The sequence below is a fragment of the Pseudogymnoascus destructans genome (assembly GCF_001641265.1).
Source record: "Pseudogymnoascus destructans isolate 20631-21 unplaced genomic scaffold scaffold_1, whole genome shotgun sequence".
NCBI lineage: Eukaryota > Fungi > Ascomycota > Leotiomycetes > Thelebolales > Thelebolaceae > Pseudogymnoascus > Pseudogymnoascus destructans.
In genome coordinates this window covers 74,034-94,202 of record NW_020167520.1, presented here as the reverse complement: position 1 = coordinate 94,202, position 20,169 = coordinate 74,034, and the positions used below count along the sequence as shown (strand labels likewise).

The 20,169-nt window shown below is 48.7% G+C and overlaps 5 protein-coding genes across 5 annotated transcripts; 2 read left to right on the top strand and 3 right to left on the bottom strand.

Moving 5' to 3' along the window:
* Positions 1 to 4,764: 4,764 nt before the first annotated feature.
* Positions 4,765 to 9,532, top strand: EFR3 (plasma membrane localization protein). Its single transcript, XM_024463728.1, has 3 exons — positions 4,765 to 5,427; positions 5,520 to 9,417; positions 9,491 to 9,532. The coding sequence occupies exons 1-2, from the start codon at positions 5,213 to 5,215 to the stop codon at positions 8,767 to 8,769; spliced, it is 3,465 nt and encodes a 1,154-aa protein (XP_024328180.1). The 5' UTR covers positions 4,765 to 5,212; the 3' UTR covers positions 8,770 to 9,417; positions 9,491 to 9,532.
* VC83_00030 (uncharacterized protein) lies at positions 9,313 to 10,737 on the top strand (the record flags this gene model as incomplete). The annotated part of the gene is made up of 3 exons (XM_024463727.1): positions 9,313 to 9,417; positions 9,491 to 10,381; positions 10,452 to 10,737. The coding sequence occupies 3 exons, from the start codon at positions 9,313 to 9,315 to the stop codon at positions 10,500 to 10,502; spliced, it is 1,047 nt and encodes a 348-aa protein (XP_024328179.1). The 3' UTR covers positions 10,503 to 10,737.
* On the bottom strand, positions 10,738 to 11,650 carry VC83_00029 (uncharacterized protein). The gene is made up of 2 exons (XM_024463726.1): positions 11,110 to 11,650; positions 10,738 to 11,025 (listed from the first exon to the last, which is right to left on the bottom strand). The coding sequence occupies exons 1-2, from the start codon at positions 11,474 to 11,476 to the stop codon at positions 10,859 to 10,861; spliced, it is 534 nt and encodes a 177-aa protein (XP_024328534.1). The 5' UTR covers positions 11,477 to 11,650; the 3' UTR covers positions 10,738 to 10,858.
* Positions 11,651 to 13,481: 1,831 nt separating this feature from the next.
* On the bottom strand, positions 13,482 to 17,866 carry VC83_00028 (uncharacterized protein). The gene is made up of 3 exons (XM_024463725.1): positions 17,554 to 17,866; positions 14,764 to 17,305; positions 13,482 to 14,710 (listed from the first exon to the last, which is right to left on the bottom strand). The coding sequence occupies exons 1-3, from the start codon at positions 17,568 to 17,570 to the stop codon at positions 13,541 to 13,543; spliced, it is 3,729 nt and encodes a 1,242-aa protein (XP_024328535.1). The 5' UTR covers positions 17,571 to 17,866; the 3' UTR covers positions 13,482 to 13,540.
* On the bottom strand, positions 17,867 to 20,162 carry VC83_00027 (uncharacterized protein). The gene is made up of 5 exons (XM_024463724.1): positions 19,807 to 20,162; positions 19,683 to 19,747; positions 19,593 to 19,628; positions 19,160 to 19,543; positions 17,867 to 19,086 (listed from the first exon to the last, which is right to left on the bottom strand). The coding sequence occupies exons 1-5, from the start codon at positions 19,865 to 19,867 to the stop codon at positions 18,268 to 18,270; spliced, it is 1,365 nt and encodes a 454-aa protein (XP_024328539.1). The 5' UTR covers positions 19,868 to 20,162; the 3' UTR covers positions 17,867 to 18,267.
* Positions 20,163 to 20,169: the final 7 nt, after the last annotated feature.

Below are 20,169 nucleotides of genomic sequence, written 5' to 3'. Positions count from 1 at the left end.
ACTACCACATGGCATATCTCTACCAACTAGAGGCCTAGGAACATGAACGATAGCTCTAGAAGCTTCTACAACCCTCTATGATTCATTACACGTCATCGCTCCTTAGTTACCCACAAGATTGGTTAAGTTATGACATAATTTGTCTATAGGTACTCTGACCTTGGACCTCCTTTTCACTTCCTATAGGCTAGGAACCCAAGAGATGGTTCTATGGGATTCTCTTACGTTCACTACATGATTAGCAAGCTAGTTGTGGGTCGCACTTGATTTCTAATACATTTACCAAGCCTGGTTAGTCATGGAAAGTCATGGAAAATGAGAGAACTACACTCCTTTGGCATAAATAGGATTGCCCTTTCCTTAAGAAAGGGCAAGCAGGCAATACAGTAAATCGACTAGCACATACTTCTACGTCTTTTCCAAGCTTCCAAGCATTGATCTTGTTATTCTCTGTTTTTGAAAAGTCAGTGAGGTGCTAACCTCTGACTTACCCCTGAGTTCTCAGACTCAACATTTGTTGCAACTTGTCTAAACCACTTCACCACATCATACACCTGATTGCTGCGTTGTGGAATAGTCTAAGCTACAACCCTTTGGCTCTGTTTCCTAAGACAGTGTGTTGTCTTAGTAAATTCATCCCTTCCTTGGGTGGCTAGATTCTCATATCTGGTGCACCCACCATTACACTGGGTACCACGATTCATACAACGACATCCCCATCTACAGGTCGCTATTGGGCGACGGATCGAAACTGTACGCATGGACGGTGCAACAAAACCAGTGCTTACGGCATGGTTTAACGCATACACCAAGGTGGTTCAAGAGTTTGGAATCACGCAAGAGAACACATATAACATGGATGAATCCAGATTTTCGATTGGGACAATGGAATCTACTCGAATTATACTTGATTCAATGCTTCGTACAAAGCATCAAGCGCATCCTGGCCGTCAGGAATGGGTTTCGATGGTCGAATGCATCTGCGCAGATGGAACCATCCTCCCACCCCTCGGGATCTTTAAGGGCAAGAACGTTCTCCAATCATGGATTCCGCCCGCAGTCATCGACCAGTGGTTCTTCTCTGCGAATACAAAAGGCTGGACAAGCAACCTTCATGGGTTGGAGTGGTTAAAACGCATCTTCGAGCCAACAACACGTACAAAAGCAGATGGTCAGCACCGGCTTCTTATATGTGATGGCCACGACTCACACATTAGCGGGAGTTTCATTGCGCATTGCATGCAGAACCATATTGTATTACTGATACTTCCCCCTCATACATCGCACTTACTACAACCACTGGATGTTGCGATATTCGGCCCGCTAAAAAAGCGTCTGACAGCAGCGCTGTCCCCACTCAACCAAGCGCAACTTGCGCGCATACAGAAGTATGAATGGATGGAGGCATACATCCAGGCACGGCTTGATGTATGCAACCATCAGAACATTGAGTCAGCATACCGTGGCGCTGGCTTGTTTCCTTTTAATCCCCAGCGAGCATTGCGTACGCTGCTCAATGCTGAACCATCAGTCGAGGCTGACCGACCAAAAACACCACATCAGTATGATATTTTTGACCGAGTCTTTATCAACAGCTCCCCCCCAGATGGGATGACCTTACGCTCTGCAAATGCGCTTCTTACAACTACGATTAATAGTGGTGGGGTGCTGTCAACACCAGTGCGGACGTACATCCAAAAACTCACAGTTGCATCAGAGCAACTTCGAGCACGCAGCATTGTCCACCAACTCGATGCCAACAACCTGCGATCAGTTATAAAGCAACGTACGGTACGTACGAAGGGGAAAAGGGTTATTCTGAAGGGTCACTTTCATGTTTCTACGCAAGAGTTGTGTGATGCGGTGATGGAGGCGGAAAAGGCGACACATAACCCAAGTAAGAAAAAGCGCAAAACAAAGGATAAGAACGCCTCCTCAGACATTGAAATTGACGAGTATATTGAGGAAGAAGCAGGGGAACAATCTAAGAGTGATGGTGGATCATGTATTATCATTGATTGTAGTTAAATTTACAGATTTGTTGTGTTCTCTTCAAATTTCCACCGCGTTACGCCATCCCCCGCATTACGCCACGACTTACGTTATGGATAGTTCAGATAGTTAGGGATAGTTGGATAGTTGGGATAGTTCTGATTTCCTTAACTATCCAACTATCTACTAGTTTCCCAACTACCCACTAGCTAGGTCATGCTACAGCCTAGCCCTACTAGCCTCTGACTTATGAGTCACATTACTAGAGCCTAGCCCTACTAGCCCTATAACCATGACATCACGTTACCATAGCCGTAACACCTATAGGGTGTCATACTGACATTCGTTGCACTCAGTTTGCTATCAAACTCAAGAGCAAACTTAGAAATCTCCTCCTCAAACCTACAATTCACTATATTATTTTGGCTTATCACACCAACAACAAGAGCAATACTACTCAACGATTGCTACAACCCTCTATGATTCATTACATGTCATCGCTCCTTAGTGTCATACTGACATTCGTTGCACTCAGTTTGCTATCAAACTCAAGAGCAAACTTAGAAATCTCCTCCTCAGACCTACAAGTCACTATACATATTTTGGCTTGTCACACCAACAACAAGAGCAATACTACTCAACGATTGCTACAACCCTCTATGATTCATTACACGTCATTGCTCCCCTTAGTTACTGGGCCGATATGACCACATAGCATATCTCTACAACCCTCTATGATTCATTACATGACATCACTCCTTAGTTACTGGGCTAATACTACACATGACATATCTCTATGAACATGAACGATAGCTCCAAAAGCTTCTACAACTCTCTATGATTCATTACACGTCATCGCTCCTTAGTTACCCACAAGATTGGTTAAGTTATACATAATTTGTTCTATAGGGGTACTCTGACCTTGGACTTCCTTTCACTTCCTATAGGCTAGGAACCTAGGAGATGGTTCTATGGGATTCTCTTACGTCGACTACAGTTACCAAGCCTGGTTAGTCATGGAAAGTCTTGGAGAATGAGAGAACTACACTCCTTTAGCATAAATAGGATTGCCCTTTCTGTAATGATGGGTGCACCAGATGTGAGAATCTAGCCACCCAAGGAAGGGATGATTTTACTAAGACAACACACTGTCTTAGGAAACAGAGCCAAAGGGTCGTAGCTTAGACTATTCCACAACGCAGCAATCAGGTGTGTGATGTAGTGAAGTGGTTCAGACAAGTTGCAACAAATGTTGAGTCTGGGAACTCAGGGGTAAGTCAGAGGTTAACACCTCACTGACTTTTCAGAAACAAGGAGTAACAAGATGAATGCTTGGAAGCTTGTAAAAGACGTGGAAGTATGTGATAGTCGATTTACTGTATTGTCTGCTTGCCCTTTCTTAAGGAAAGGGCAATCCTATTTATGCCAAAGGAGTGTAGTTCTCTCATTTTCCATGACTTTCCATGACTAACCAGGCTTGGTAAATGTATTAGAAATCAAGTGCGACCCACAACTAGCTTGCTAATCATGTAGCGAATGTAAGAGAATCCCATAGAACCATCTCTTGGGTTCCTAGCCTATAGGAAGTGAAAAGGAGGTCCAAGGTCAGAGTACCTATAGATAAATTATGTCATAACTTAACCAATCTTGTGGGTAACTAAGGAGCGATGACGTGTAATGAATCATAGAGGGTTGTAGAAGCTTCTAGAGCTATCGTTCATCTTCCTAGGCCTCTAGTTGGTAGAGATATGCCATGTGGTAGTATTGGCCCACCCCCTTATGGAGGAGATTTTCTTAATAACTTGTTCAATGAATGTCCAAATGATATGCCGTGATGTATGTAGCATAAACAGATGTAGTCGAAGAGTTTGCAGCAATCGTTGAGTAGTATTGCTTCTGTTGTTGATGTGATAAGCCAAGATATGTATGTTGACTTGTAGGTTTGAGGAGGAGATTTCTAAGTTTGCTCTTGAGTTTGATAGCAAACTGAGTGCAACGAATGTCAGTATGGCACTTTCCTTAAGAAAGGGCAAGCAGACAATACAGTAAATCGACTATCACATACTTCCATGTCTTTTCCAAGCTTCCAAGCATTGATCTTGTTACTCCTTGTTTCTGAAAAGTCAATGAGGTGCTAACCTCTGACTTATCCCTGAGTTCTCAGACTCAACATTTGTACAACTTGTCTAAACCACTCCACTATATCATACACTTGATTGCTGCATTGTGGAATAGTCTAAGCTACAACCCTTTGGCTCTGTTTCCTAAGACAGTGTGTTGTCTTAGTAAATTCATCCCTTCCTTGGGTGGCTAGATTCTCACATCTGGTGCACCCACCATTACAAACCATAGGAACTGTTAGAACTTGTATAGTTCCTTACAGTTCCCTTTAGCACGACGCTACTATATAAGTAGATAGTTATTTCTTAGATAGGAGCTTCGTGTTCAACTCAATATAGTATTCTTTACAATACTGTAACGTGTTACTTAGAAAGCCTTTATGTTTAATCCCCTGCCTCCTCTGTTAAGTCAACCTTACGCAAGAAACCTCTGTATCTTCTATCATTTAGAAGTCAGCGTTACATGTAGCAGATTCGGTTCTAGGTAATGCATAAGAGACAACTCTGTATTGCTTTAGGATTAAATGCTTCTTGTTCATTAATGGATAATGGGCTATTTACTCAGTCCTGTCGGCATACAAATTCTGTTGAGCAAATGCATTGGAAAAGCACCTCCCTTAGAAAGCAGTTGTCTATATTAAAGGCAATTTGCATTACTAATCTACTATTGTAGGGGGCAGACTTGGCGGGTTGTGGTGTGGTGTTGTTGGAAGTGGAAGGTTCGAGGTTAGAAGTTGAGGAACTGTTTGTTCTGGTCCTATTTGTTGGGGGGTTGGGTCAGCCGAGGTTGGGGGAGGGTCGGGGCATCTGTGTACTGTGGCCAGAGGCACGAGCCTTGACGCACGAGGGGAATCGCGCTAACATCTACCTGTTCGAATACCCTGAATACCCTCAATTGCCTAAATCCATCGATGTTGCTTGCAAGTCTCCGCCCTAACTCAGTTGCGATCGCCTCAAACGTCGATGGTTTAATCTCCCAACTTTGTCGCAACTGAACCCTGAGGACACCCTAATTGTTGTTATCTTCGGGACCTTCAAGCCGGTTGGAACTTGGCCTGGACCTGAACCTCGAACCCATCCACGCGGCCGTCACCGAACAGATGCACGCAATAAGCCAAAAATGTCGTCCGAAGCACCAGGTTTTGGTCTTGAAATGCTATCCCAGAATTACGAAGGGGGCCGTCGACGTCAAGCCGAATTCCAGCGAGTTGAGCTATCTCTCATATTACGCAACAACACGGCGCAGCAAAGTACAAAAAGTAGGAGCTTTCCTGGAGACCAAGACAGCTAGTGATGTCTGGAGAGCACGCATAGGGTAAGTTTCACATCCCTTTGGTCGTTGTGGATGGAAAGTGTTGCGATCAAGATTTGCCCCTCAGTCATAAGCTAATTTTCCCGATCGCATAGGAATGTCCAAGTCACTTTACAAATACTGGAGGCGCTGATCGAGAAGACTCCTCGCGACCTCCCCTTATACGCGCGATATGTTTTGAAGATTCTCCATCTTATCCTGAAGTCCGGCGATATTACGATGGTCGAATCTTCCATACCAACATTTGAAGCTTTCTGTGAGCATCATGATGGCGCCTCGTTGTCGGCAGACCAAGAATACCTCAGACACTACGAAGATATAGTCAGAACTTATGCATCGTTTGCATCAACTCGCCCTAAGCCACCGCCAATAGTTTCGGCGAGTGCGCCCTTGGCGATGAGGTGGAGAGTTGCTGGGCTACGCGCACTTAAAAGTGTTGTTTCCTCGCAAGCCTTGGGATCCGTGGCCGGAAGACAGCTTGATGTCATTATGCCCGTACTTCTCGAGAATTTGTGGACCGATAACCCGAGGTATCTCGACATTCTGCTCAATAGAGCTCATTTAGAAGAGAGGATCAGTTCCGAGAAGCTCCTACGGCGACGGGTAAGTATTGCTACTGTGAGGACCGTGGAAACAGCAACGGACGTAGACCCACTAGCGCTTTCTGGTACGACTGCCGATGCCGACAAACTGGCCGAAGAGGACATTGGTGTTCTCACCATCCAGTGTTTGAAGCAGATCTTTGAGGTTAATAGCAGATCTCAAATTCGAAGTGGAACTCTCGCAACACTGAGCTTCATTTCGGATAGAGTCATCCAAGGCGATATCCTGATCGACCAGCAATATCCATATAGTGAAGACTGTGGATGGGCAACTACAGTATTTCTCATGTTTGCTAGGTGGACGCCCGTACAAGAGCGATACACGATACTCGTCACAGCCATGGATGCTCTCATCAGAAGCCCCCTGAACGAAAATAGTGCGCCACAAGACCTTGTCCTGGCTACGATGATAGGCTCGTTACTGCGCTCCGATATCAATTTAATAGGTCTCAGCGTTATGGACGTTTTGCTCGGTCTTATACAGCATGTTCTTCAGTTGCTCCACTTAGGCAAGGCAAAGTCTCCTATTCAGTCTACAAATGCAGGAGGTCTTGACGGCAGGTCATCGAAACAGACACTACCAACTGCGAGTTCCGATGGAGTGGCCGCGGACGGCGTGCTGAACGCTTCGAGAGTTCAGATCGATCTTTTGCGTGTTCTCGAACGCTGCATTGGAGATTTGGCGACCCATGTCTACTATGCTGATCAAATATCTGATATGATCTCAGCTTTATTGCTTCGCTTAAAGCCGTTACCAGTACCAGTTACACCAACTGATGGAGCAACCGTCGAGGATGCAGAAGGTACCCCAAGTCTTGTTGCTGCGGCGGCAAATATTGTTGAGGATGGCAGAATCGATGGATTCTTTTCTTTCGATACGGCGAAGCTATCTGCATTGACATCCGTTAAAAGCATCCTCACTGTGGCCACCAAACGATCGAAGGTAACTGAAAGTACTCTTGGCAGAACAAGAGTCGGACTTGGCGTGTGGGAGTCTACGCAATGGCTCCTACGTGATAGTGATGGGCTGGTGCGACTTGCATATGCTGATGCCTTTCTGACATGGCTGGACCGAGAGTCGAGTAGCGAAGAGCTTACTGCCTTGGACGAGAAAGCACCCCACACACAGCACAAGGGTATAATGCGAAGCTCTGGCGACGATTCTACCGACAACATGGCAAGGCGTGCAGTTTCTGCTACTTCGCATAGGGAAAGGGCAGCAAAGCTTCAGAAGACCAACGTCGTTGAGCTTCTCCACCTCGCAATATACGAAAATGCACTCCAGTATACGGATTCTGAACCAGATATTGGCTTGCTGCACCTAATTCTTGTTAAACTGGCTGATAAGCTGGGCATGAATGCCGTTAAGAGCGGACTACCTATGATTTTCCGCCTCCAGGAAGACATCCAGGACGCCGAAACGCTTGCCAAAGTACGCATGGGTAGTCTCTGCCATGGCTATTTCTGGGCACTGAGCGAAAAATTCGATTTGAGGTCATCTGGAATTGGAATGGAGATTTACGATGAGATATTCCGTCGGCAAAGCAAGGGCTTCTGGGCCAAGATAATCCAAATGCCTCCTGTGCCACTTCCGGAGCTTGGTATCCCAGGGACAATATCGCCACATAAAGGTCTACCTAGGCATGAGCTCGAGTCCGAATCCCTTACTCCATTCGATGATCGGGAAATGCTGGTCGAACTGATTGAAGTGTCTTATTCCCAAGCATCTGAAGCAGCGACTAGTCCAGTCTCATCTCCCAACCGAAGCTTCAACCATCCAATTCTAAGTCAACCCCAGGAGGTCCAAAACCCAGTCGCTACTATCCCAGAAGCTGTCAAGGAGGAAATGCTATCTGAATGGAGCAAGGAAGCTGTTCTTGCTTCAAGGGCTACTGGTAGCAAATCTGTATCTCTCAGCGGATCTAGATCCGGAACGAATGCTACCGGACAGGCTCGAAATTACCTCACAGTTAACGGCAATGGAGGAGCCCTTTCAACTCATAGCTTGCACCAACAACGTAGCTGGCCGCCTTCCCAGGCATACGGGATTATAGGTGGACTATCTGCGATATCAAAACTACGCCAAAGCACCGACCCGGACCGCACTCCAAGTGATTCAAGCAAGAATTCCATAACTCGCGTTGACCAGCTGAAGAGAGTCCTGTCTGGCCAAGCGCCGCCATCAAGAGGCGTCGGTACCATTCTAAACGATTCAAGCAGTGAGAGTATGTTGAGCTACGATGCATCTCCTTCAGAGTTTTCGTACGACAATCGTGGCCCAATAGTCGACAGGGGACGGAAAGCCTCGAACGAGATTTCGCAATTGAAGTCTCAGGAGAGGGCCATTGCCAATGAGGGTTTTAAGCCATTGAGGTCTCACCCTGTCCAGTCGGACTCTGTGATCCCTCCATCTGGGGATGGAGGTGCTAGGGAGGCAGATGAGGAAGAGGTGCCGCTAGTACCTCCATTGCCCGCGTCTCTGACTGTCGGAGGGAGTCCAACAGGCGGCGAGGACGGATCGAGGAACCTAAAAACTCGAGCTCAGGAAATATCGCTCGGAGAGTATCTGCAGAATGGACGGAGTGAGAGTCGTGGCCGGCGTACCCAAGAAGGACCTCAGAGTATAGAAAATGGAAAGGGTCGCGAAGCCACTCCAGGTCTGAACCTTGAGTTACTGTTGAAGGGTATCACCACTGGGAATGACAAACGCCAGGACCCAGGGATGGTAGAGCCTCCGTATTGATCTGGTTATGGCGCAGGACGCTGTTGAATGTAGATTTAGTATTATTGTATTTTGAGCGAAGCCAGCGCTGTGCTGTCTTGCCAGTTCTGTTTTTTCAGTGAAGAAGGTTCTCTGGGCGCGCATAGCGAGCATTTAAAAGAAGTGTAAGATAGGGGTAATCTTAAAGCCGTTACTATTATCACATGCTTGTCCCAGTGCCTGGGTTTGTTGAGAGCGGCTGTGTAAATAAGAGTCAAGGTTCAAGGTTCGCGATGCTTTGAATGGTCAAGGGAGACGGAGGCGTTACATCACTAATCACCAAGGTGCTGGAGTTCCAATTCCGGGGCGACCCTAATTCCGTGTGGTTGGCTTCTCCAACAATGCCTCGGCAAGTTTGACGGCCTTGGCACTCAAACCAACCGACCCATAGTAATGGTTTCGGACGAGAAAAGATGCAGCATTACATCTCGCACTCTTATAAGCACTTCGAATCCGCATATATAACCCCGTCGCCACCCTACTGTGCCCTGAGTGATAAAGGCGCATCGCACCGCTCACAGCGCAATGGACGACACCAGGACAACTCTGGTTCGACCACCACCTCAAAACCCCGAACTGTCTGCCATCGAAAACACCCTCGAGCTGACCGAACTGAATGCAATCGGACCTGTATGTTCTATTCATTGTGCCATCTCCCTCCCACCATGCACCCTTGCCGCGCTAACCCCTCTTCCCCCTACAGGATATCTTCACCAACACCCGCCCCCTATGGCACCCCCCCGGAGCGCGCGGCGTCTACGGCGGAGCCGTGATCGCCCAATGCCTCGCCGCAGCCCAGCGCACCGTGCCATCCCACTTCACAATCCACTCCATGCACTGCTACTTCGTCCTCGCCGGCGACTCGACCATCCCCATCCTCTACCACGTCGAGCACGTTCGGGAGGGCAAGTCCTTCGCCACGCGCACTGTCCAGGCGCGCCAGAGGGGAAAGTGCATCTTCACTACCACAATGTCGTTCGCGAGAGAAGGATCGGGAGGCCGCGAGACGGTACACCATGCTGCTCTGATGCCTGAGGGCATCACGCCTCCTGAGCCCGACCTCCCAGAGTCCATGACGGATGGTAGCTCCGGCCCTCCCTTCGAGAGCCAGAGAGTCGCTATCCTGAATAACGACGGCGAGCCGAATGCGAAGAAGACGAGACAGTGGATCCGCGCGAGGGGCAAGATCAGCGAAGCCGGTGGCCACGAGGCGCATTTGTCTGCTTTGGCTTATATGTCCGATTCGTACTTCATCGGCACGATCTCACGAATTCACAATCTCTGGCGCTTCCCGACGCCGGGAAGTGCGATTGCGAAGAGAATTGAGGCGAATCCGGCGGCTGCGGAGCAGATGCGTAGGAATAAGATTACGGAGGGCTTTGGGGATGATTTGGATAATCGCAATGATAGGCCGGAGGTTGGGATGATGGTTAGTCTTGATCATACTATCTATTTCCATGAGCCGAGGAGCTTGAAGGCCGATGAGTGGGTGTTTACGGAGATGGAGAGCCCGTGGTCTGGGAATGGGAGGGGGCTGGTTTTCCAGAAGATGTGGTCTGCGGATGGTAGACTGATTGCAACTTGCATTCAAGAGGTATGCATTCCGCTTTTTATACCCCGTATATACCCCTTCTACAAAGTGCATTGTGCTAACGTTTATTTAGGGTGTCGTGAGATTACGACAGGAAGCCCCTCCATTTGAATCCAAGCTTTGATACCCGCCCAGCTATAGATCGGATATGTTGTTTATGCAATAGATTTCCTACTATATCTCTATATTTACCTGCCTACATACACCAGATTTCCTTTGGAGAGCATATTCATATTTAATTTGAGCATTATACTGTACTGGTTTACATACAATACTGTACTTGTCGGTATTCAAGGCAGTGCACTTAGAAACATAGTCACTAGGGAAGGGGTCTTCGCCTCAAGACCCAAAAATACACATAAAATCATTGATTGCATTGAAAGCCGACCCGTGAACCGTTATTCATGATATAGCCCATGCTAGGCATCAACTACAGCTCAGATGCTGTCCTCAACCTCCAACCATATACCCATCCACCACTCAGTTGAAAGTAGACTTCTTGTCTGAGATGGGGAAATCAGACCCAGTAGCACCCTTGTACTGCGCACGGATGAAGTCGGCGATCTGCCCATCCTTCGCCTGCTCAATAGCGGACTCATTATCCTGCTTGCCCTGGCCCAGGAACTTCTCCTGCACGAAATCAATGCCTATGAATTTGTTAGTACAGAACTGTGCAGCTGAATTCGGAGCGAGTTGGCGCAGTATGGGGAGGAAGCACGAGGTTCAAATACCTTTGTCAAGCATATCCTCGTTCTTCTCGCTCTCGCGGCCACCGCCGGCAGCTGAGTTAACCTTGTCCTTCAGGCCGTCCAAGAAGCTGCCGCCACCACTGCCCTGGTTGTTGCTGCCCTCAGAGTTATCATTCCTCTGGTTGTTGCTGTTCTGGGCTGAGTTGACCTTGTCCATCAGGCCGCCCAAGAGGCCGCCACCGCTGCTCTGGTTGCTGCTGCCCCCAGAGTTATCATTCCTCTGGTTGTTGTTGTTGTTATTGCTGTTGCCGTATTGGTCGTCGTTCCTCTGGTTGTTTCCAGAGTTGTTACCACCAGCGTTGTTGTTGTTGTTATCACCACCGCTGGCGAGCTTGTTGACGAAATCCATAATTGCTACTCCTGTAAGTTTTCAAAGGGACTGTGGTTGATTGTAGACCGTAGATCTGTAGGGATTGTAGTAGTTTATGTAGGATGATGGTACAATGAGGGGTCTGAATCAAAATCCTGTGGATGGAAGGACTCATGATATAGGAAGCCAGTGACTGAGTGCGACGTGACGTGTAAATCAAGCTGAATGCCATGGAGCTGCGCGGCACGGCTTGGCTTGGTCATGGTGGGGTGCGAGTGCGAGTGAGGGGCAGCGTCGTCACGTATGCGGACCAGTCATGGATCTGGCATTTTGAGAGCCTGTGTACCTGGAGGGGCAATGAGAGGATGGCATTTTGGGAGCTTCGTCTTGGAAGCATCTGGGCATGGAATTCGTATGAGATAGCTAGAACTTATATCTTATATATCTTATATATTGTGTATTTTTGCTGTTAAGATGTTTACATACATATCACAATGATGGGTTGTTTCGCTGTGCGTTATTAAACCCCAGCCGAGAGATGTGGAGATGCATAGCGCCAAATGAATGGCGGCCATTCCGTAGTTTACATTGAAAAGTACAAATATTGTTACAAAGTTTACATCTATGGTGCCTTCTCTCCAGATACCAAAAGTATCACGCTGCCAAACTGCCGCCTCACATCCTCGCGGTCCACATCATGGGTATCCTGTATATATATATTAGCAACTTCACGTTAGAGAGGACCAGTAGAATAACTTACCTCCACAACACCCCACATCCCCAACTGATACTCAATCTCAAGCGTAGCCGCATTAGCAGCCTCCTCAATACCAAACTTCTTCTCCGGCTCCTCTCCCCTCAGATGAGCAAGCTCCTCGCTCCACTCCACAAGCAACCTAGCAGCAACAAGAAGCCCCTTACCCGCAAACACCGCGTGTTCCAACCCCGCCAGTTCATAGGCGGGAAGTCCCATGATCCACCCCTTGATCACATCCAACGTCTGCTGTGGCTGCGCATTGGGCATAATGCTGCCCTCGTCTAGCACTGGTACGATTTCCACGCCTGGCCACACACGCTCCGTCAAGTATTGGATGATAGGCAGGGAGGTCCTCTGCTGTATACTGCGTAGACTCTCGGTGCGGCTAACGTGCGTCTCGTACCCCGGTGGGTCATCTGGTGGTGTAGGTGCCCAGCAGAGCAGGGAGTCGGTGTCAAGGTATCGCATCAGCGTTTCGGTGATGGTGTTGCGGAGGCCATTCGGATTAGACGCTGATGACGGCTTCTTGTCTTCTTCGGCGATATCGAGAGCGCGAGAGGTGAGGGAAGTGAGGGGAATGAGGTGGTGGCGTAGAGCCTGCTGCGCGGATACGAGTAAATCCCATTCTAAGGCGATTGCGTGGGCGAGATGGAGTTTGGTATGCGCGACGCTGAGGATCTGTTTCGTAGGGGTTCGGAGTGGACGGGTGTCTAGGAAGATTTGATGACCATCTAATAAAACAGAAATAATTAGCCATATGATCTGCTATGATATCAAGGCTTGCGTGAATAACTGCATACCATCTGTCTTCTTGACGTTGACATCCTTCCAAAATCTCTTCGTCTTCGCCGAGCCGCCACCAGTACCCTTTCCAATCGCCCGCATATCCTGCCCCCTCTTCAACAGCTCCGCCTGCTTCTTCTTCCGCGCAACTCGAATATCCGTATGCTCCGCCGACGCAACGGGTGCATCGGGCGGTGGCCCAGCCGCTGTTATTGGTGCGACATCTGCGGATAGTCGAGAAATGGTGCCGAAACACCGCTGGGTATATAATGCTTGAGCTGGGCGGCGAGTGAAAACTGCTCTGGCAGACCTTGCGGCCTCCAAGGACACCGATTGAGATATGCGCTTCATTTGGACAACTGCTATAATGATGTTGGCATTGACACTGGACTTGTGGTTGAGGGAGGTGCACAATACTAGTCCTCATTGGGACAGCACATTTACGTTCACATCTACTTTCACATTTGTATTGTACGTGAACTTTAGAGATGGCACAAAACAGTGACATATCCACGTTCTATTATTCTCATCGATCGCAAGCCAAACTATTACAGGGAAACAATCTAGAAAATGCGCTCAACCCCATCCCAATTGCTCTCGCCCTTACCAGCCTTCTCCCTCTCCTCCCAATACTGACCAGTGAAGTCCCAGTACTCTTCACCAGTAATCGGGCACTTATTCTTCTTGAACCAATGAGGAACAAACTCCTCTCCATTCATCTCTCTCCTCTTCCTTGTAGCCCTCTGCTTCTCCTCAACACGGTTCTTCTCAGTCGCAGCCAAAGCATACTCGCCATCTTCCATAGCCCTTTGATCCGGTCTTAATCTCGTGTCGGTTGGCGGCAGATATGGCCTTAACTTATCATTGATATCGTTCAGAGTAACAACAAACGGCGTCAAGTTGAAGGGGATTCCTGTAGGTCTGGGATTTGCTTGCCAGACTAGGAAAACTTGGTTCACGTCGAGGACGCTATCTTGGTGGCGAAGCTCACCTTTGGGCTCTTCAATCGGTGCTTCGTAGCCGGGCGTTAACCTGGCATAGATCTTGCTATCCCATTTACCTCCCAAGCTGAAGCGTGGCTTGCCGCGGGCATCAAGAACGCGGCCACTGATGTTGTAGGCCGAGCTGGCGGTCCAGCCTCGTGGCTTGAAATCAACAGTCGAAACTTCGCCTGTAGTCCAGTTCTTCACTTCCATGATACCATAGTTATCAACTGTTGGGGATCCAGTGATAATACCGATGACAGAAGAGGTGACCTTCTTCCAGGTGTACAGCTCTTCTTTGTCCCCATTTGTGGGACGGAGCCTTAAGAACCATGTGCCTAGAGGGTTGATATCAAAGGATTTCCCGTAAAACTTAGATTTGACAGCAGACTCTCCCCAGTATGTCCACCTTGGCGATTCTGCCCAAGCGGCTCCGATAGGAGGGTGATGGCTCACTTGCTCGATGAAGAAGCGGAACTCTTTGTCTGGCCGAGCATACTCGAAGGTTTCGCCGAGTAAAGGATTGAAAGGCTTTGCAACACGGCCGATAGTTGAAGCATATTCACTTGCGGCAAATGCTGCAACATATACCATTCGCTCCGTAGAATCCGCCCGCCCGGCAGCAGTATCTAGAAGGTCGGTATATTCCATATCCTCAGCGCATCGCTGTAGTAAGGAAGTCGGTTCGTTAAATGAGACAGGTAACGTCATCTTTGTCATATCTTTGCCAATCATGGATTTGAGAATACTCTGAACGAAGGTTAGCAAACTGGTTTCTCCAATGCCCTAGTGTAATAACTTACCCAGAGTGAAATCTTTGGCCTGTCATCGGCGTCCATCTTCAGGCGTTTTCGAATACCATCTTCATAACCGTGGTAGGACAAAGTCAAGTCAACACCGCCAGCCAGAGTGAGTTGCATGCTCTTTTCTCCGGTAGGTTCTTCTGATTTTGGGCTCATCTGCATTTCGCCAACGGCAATCTCGCCAGCATCTACGGCATCGAAGAACTCTTCATCATCTTCTGATTCCGAATCGGCAAGGGTTTGGATGTCTGCCACTATTGACCTACGGCGCAATGTGCTTCGGGTAGATGCACGCCGCCTGAGAGTAGCGACGCCGTCAGGAGCCTCGATAGCTTCCACTGCCTCGACAAGCCCAGCTTCGTGAACAGAACCCCTGCTTTCTGGTCTGCTGGTGCTCTCAATCACTTCTCGCAGAGCCCGCTTCGTGCGCTTCCGCTTCTCCTCTGATTCACCGACTCTAGCTTCCAAGACTTCTTGCTCACGGGCAACTTGTGCCATGCTATCTTCCCACATTTGACGCAATTCTGCTTCGTGATCCAGTCGTCGTTGCCAGTAGTCATCTCGGTCTTTCGAGATCTTGGTCATGTCGCTCAAAAGACCGTTAAGGCTTCGAATAGAATTGTCATAGGTGGATAGTGCCTGTCTGACCAAAGGGTCTGAGATGGTTGCACCTGGGTTCTGGCTTTGTTCTGACAGTATAGCAGTGTGGACTTGGCTCATCATGTCAAGTTGTAACTTGGCGGATTGTGCGGTGATATCGAACGCATCCTTGCTGACAGGTACACGCTCTCGGCTGCTTGTATCATCGCCGTAGTCTTCCTCGTAGTCACCATCGTATTGTTGGTTGACGTTATTACTTGCGGTACGAGTTACATCGTTCACAAAGCTCGCCTCGTATGAACCGTATGCGGTGCATTCTTCTTCTTCTTCATCTAGCACACTACCAGCAACACTTGTTTCCTTAAATGTAACACGCTGGCTTGGCTGGCGGGATGGCTCGCTCGTAGGCGTCGCTCTAACGCTCTGCATGCTGCCTCGGCGAATATCACTTCCGGAAATGCTTTCAGGCGCCAAGTTAGTCGACGAATGGTCCCTAGAAGTTCTTTCTGATTGCTCGGCTTTGGCCTGACGAAGGAGCTCAGAAACACGTTCCCTCTGCTTATACTCCTCCTTCGCCTGATCCTTTGTCCACTGGATCGAGTTGTTCAGGGCCCAGAACCATCTTTTGGTTTCAACTTCGTGATTGGCTTTCAGGGAGTACTTCACAGAAGATTTTCCGATGATTTCAAACTTCTGCTTCTCAGTTGGGTCCATGTTCAGTTTGGCAATGCGCATGTTGATAGCCCCGCGGCATGCCGAGCCAGTATCGTCCTGGTGCTTATAATAGCTTAATACCCCATCCTCAAGCACGAACCAACGCAGCTGATAGCCCTTGCGATAGTTTGTCCATTTCTTTAGGTAGCCTTTCATTTCTCGCGACTCTTTAGCTGCGAGGGCATCTGCGGCCCCGGTGGTGGTGCCAGCAGCAGTTTGTGACAAGTTGCCCAGTACGGCCTTTTCTTGAATACCTCTCTGCGCAGCAACTGCAGCCGGAGACCTCTTAAGCATAGCCCTCGTCGCCTCATCCTTGGTGACATCCTGGGGAAGCTTGCCTCTCCTATCACGTCGGAATGGGTCGGCACCATGCAGCAAGAGAACTTGAATAAGCTGGGTATTTTTCCTTCGGGCTGCTTCGTGTAGCAAGGTGCCACCCGATTGAACCGTGCTTATTTCAGATGCGAACTCCCCGCCGTTAATATCCAGCACAGTCTTTACGCGCGGCTCTTCGAGCACATCACTAAGCGCTTTATAGTTGCCGCCGGAGATGAGTAGTTGAATTTCTTTGATCTTGGTATCGACAAACAACGACCTGGAAAGTTGCAGCTGCTGGAAAATATCCGGTGTTCGCGCCAAATCCAGTGGAAGTTTACCAGCAGTGTTGGCGATGGAGTCGTTGATTCCGGTTTGCGCAAGCAACAGCCGCACAATCTGGCCCCTGCCTTGCAGTGCAGCAAGATGCAGCGAAGTATTTCCATCTTTGTCCTTTGCATTTACATCGATAGCGGATGCACCATCTGATATGACATACTCGACAACCGGAAGTTCCGCGCATTGTATCGCCAAATGTAAAATCGTCGTATCCTCAAGGTGGCTGGCCGCATTAGCTCCCTCGGACGCCTCGCGAATGCTCTTGGATATCTGAGCCGTGTCGCCACCCCTCAAGGCTTCGAATATTCTGAACTTGCGCACCGACTGTTCAATTGATAATGTTTTGTCCGGTGCCACGGCAGCTGGCAACTTGGCGCTCCGGCCGGAATCCGAAACGGTTTTCGTTATCCCAGCCATCGTAGGTGATCTCGACAGTGATGAGGTGCCTGACACGCTCGGGTGCAAGGTTGGTTGTGAGCTACTTCCGACGGACCCAGAATCAGACACCCCTTCGTCGTCGATTTTGGCTGGGTTACGGCGTAGTAACGACAGTGCTGATTTCGTACGCTTGTGGCTGTGATGAGTTTGATGTTAGCTATTTATCACATAGCTGTCTCATACCACCCCCCCGTACATGGGTTGTTGATTTTAGGTTCTGTGGGGACGACAGGCCGAAGCACTTGCTTCCAGAAAGGACAGAACCTCCGTTATTGCCATAGCCAAGAAACGTCGCGCTTCACTTTTAACTCCAGACCGAGACGCGGAAATTGCTAGCAAATGGTCTCTTTCGAGGTGACTGGTGCAGTGGACGAGGAGCCTTACCTTTCCTGTTCGGCCATGGCCTACACGTGGGGTAACGAGGTCTGGAGCTCTTTCAAGCCCAGAACCTCCAAAACAAAGAGTTTACTTTCGAAATATAAATCCGGTTTGAGTTCTTGGAAGATATCTGATGGGCGAGCGACGAACGCGCGTCGTTTTGGTGGAGAACGCCAGCTGTCGCTCTTTCGGCAAGGATCAATCCCATGTGGTGCCTTAAAATCTACAGATCGTCCCGCCAAGTATTGGATAACAAACTGTCAGCGATAGCACAGATCCAATTTAACTCTATTGCAATTTAAAATTAACGGTATTATCAACAGTTACACTATTAAGCATTACAATTCGTAATTCAAAAGTACTTGGGGACGCGTCAGTACGATTTTGGACCTCCCAAAACAAGCAGGCGGTGAATGACGTTGGCGGCTCCACTTGTGTCACCCCGCCCCTTTCTTGATCCAAGAGACGATGGGTGGCAAATTCTATAGTGTAGACATCTGCCAACATGAAAGCCCACCAATTGTCACATAGGCTTCATAGGCGCCCGAGGTAATTGGCTCACAGTCACTCTATTCCTTTACCAAGTCATTTGGCATATTCATCGATATCAATAAAATATGCAAAAATGTAGAGTACTCCATAGCACCCAGGCTAAACACGGCCAAGAATACCCTAAACTCGTGACCTGAGAATCGATTTGAATGTGCAAACAACTGGAACTTAGTATCGATAGACAGGTGTTCTCTGCGGCACTGGAGTTGCATATGGATCATCGTCGCTATCATTTGCATCCCGCGGTTGGTTCCTCCCAATTTTCAGAGTGCTAGTAGTATCCAATGTTGCTCCTCCTGTGGCAGACTCACGACGATCCTTGGAAGCCGTATTCGAACCGAAGCCAGGATTATAAGGCTCATTGGGGTCAATCACGCTGTGCGTAGCGACGTCTGGTGACTCGACCGGGTCTGTGAATGGATTTTCAGTCTCTGGCGAAACTGGTGAAGCTGTGCGCTCCGAAGAAACTGGTTGGGCAGGCTTCGGAAACGATTTCCGTGACGGAGGGGCAACAGGCTTGAAGATTGAAGCGGGCTGCGCGGGAGCAACACCAGACGTCATGACAGGGCCAGCGGAAGGGCCGAGTTGCGGATCTGGCGAGGCAACGCCTAGAGCCTTCCTTGTCTGCAAAACGGCCCTCTGGTGCTTAGTTGTGGCCAGTGTTAGCTGCTCATTTGTCTCAATTAGAGTGAGCATGGTATCATTGTCCGGAGCTGGGTGCTCGGTAGCCGTATAAGATTGAATGCTTCGACTTGCGGCCTGGCAACGGTTTGCAAACTCGCGGATAAGATCATTCTGAAGAAACTCTGATTGAGGTGTTGATTGAATGAGTTGTGTTAGGAGTGTTGCTGAGTTCCTGGCCTCCTCAACACGAGAAGCCAGCTCCTCTGGGCCAGGAAGTCGACCGGGCGGCCCGTTATTGGAATGTATCCCTGGGGCATGTGGGCGAGGACGATGTCCTATCCATGAAGGCCGGCCCTGTTGACCCTTAACACCAGACCAGTCAGCACACAATGCGCTTTAAAAGATTTGTACTCAAAAAAATGGATTTTTTAGTTACCCCTTGTGTAAGAACCTTCTCAATCTTGAGTTTCTCTTTTTTCCACATCTCCAGCAAACCAGCCATATGGACATCTGGTTCCTTGTCTCGTAGAAAATTGTTCAGTGTGTCCGAAAGCAGCTGCTGAACACCAGGATCACGGCTCGTCCTGCTCAACTCCTTCACGGCGTCCACAAATTTCTTGTCGATATTTTTCGTGAAAGTCGAACCCTGGTTATCCGATAATATGCGTATGAGCATAACAGCATTGTATTGGACATAGGCCCGGCTTGAATTATCCTTCGAGAGGAATTTTCGGATCTGATATGCACATTCTTTTGCTGCCACAGGGGAAGACTCCGCCGCCTCTACAATCGCAGGAAGGTGTAGTATTTCTTCGCCTTGCTACATATGAGATTAGCGCATGCCTTCGCACAGTCTGAGATTCTCATACCGTATGGCCGGGTCCGCCAGATTCGCAGAAGAGTTTCTATGGATGCCCGTCAGCCATTTAGACTCCATACTGTGAATATGCGCCACGTACAACACTGCGCGACGCATTCTCTTCTGGTGTCGCCAATGTGGTCTCTGGCGAGGTATCCGTGGCAGCTAATGGATTGCTCAGTAAATAGTAATTGATGCACAAACAGGGAAGGAATTCATCTCACGAGCCGTCTGACGCCTAGCCAGAACTCGGTTCACGTTACCGAAGCTCTTTATTGACTTCATCGCTATAAAACAAAAGGTTATTCTTTTTGTCCTCTGTCGCACAGTGGATTATCTCGATGGGCCACTGTGGTCGGAGTCGATCAAAACCATGTGTCGCGAGGACAATCTTGTCTCAGGGTCCGATAAGGCAACACCCGCGTTAGTGGTGGTTCCTTATACTGTAACCACCTAGGTTTGTCTTATAGGCAGGGGCGCTAACGCGGACTTTAGGCGTCTGCGGATATATGGGGTAACTTACGAGGTGTTGGACCGGAAACTGGACCGAGAAGCTGGACCGAAGCGAGTCAAAACCACGTCGACGC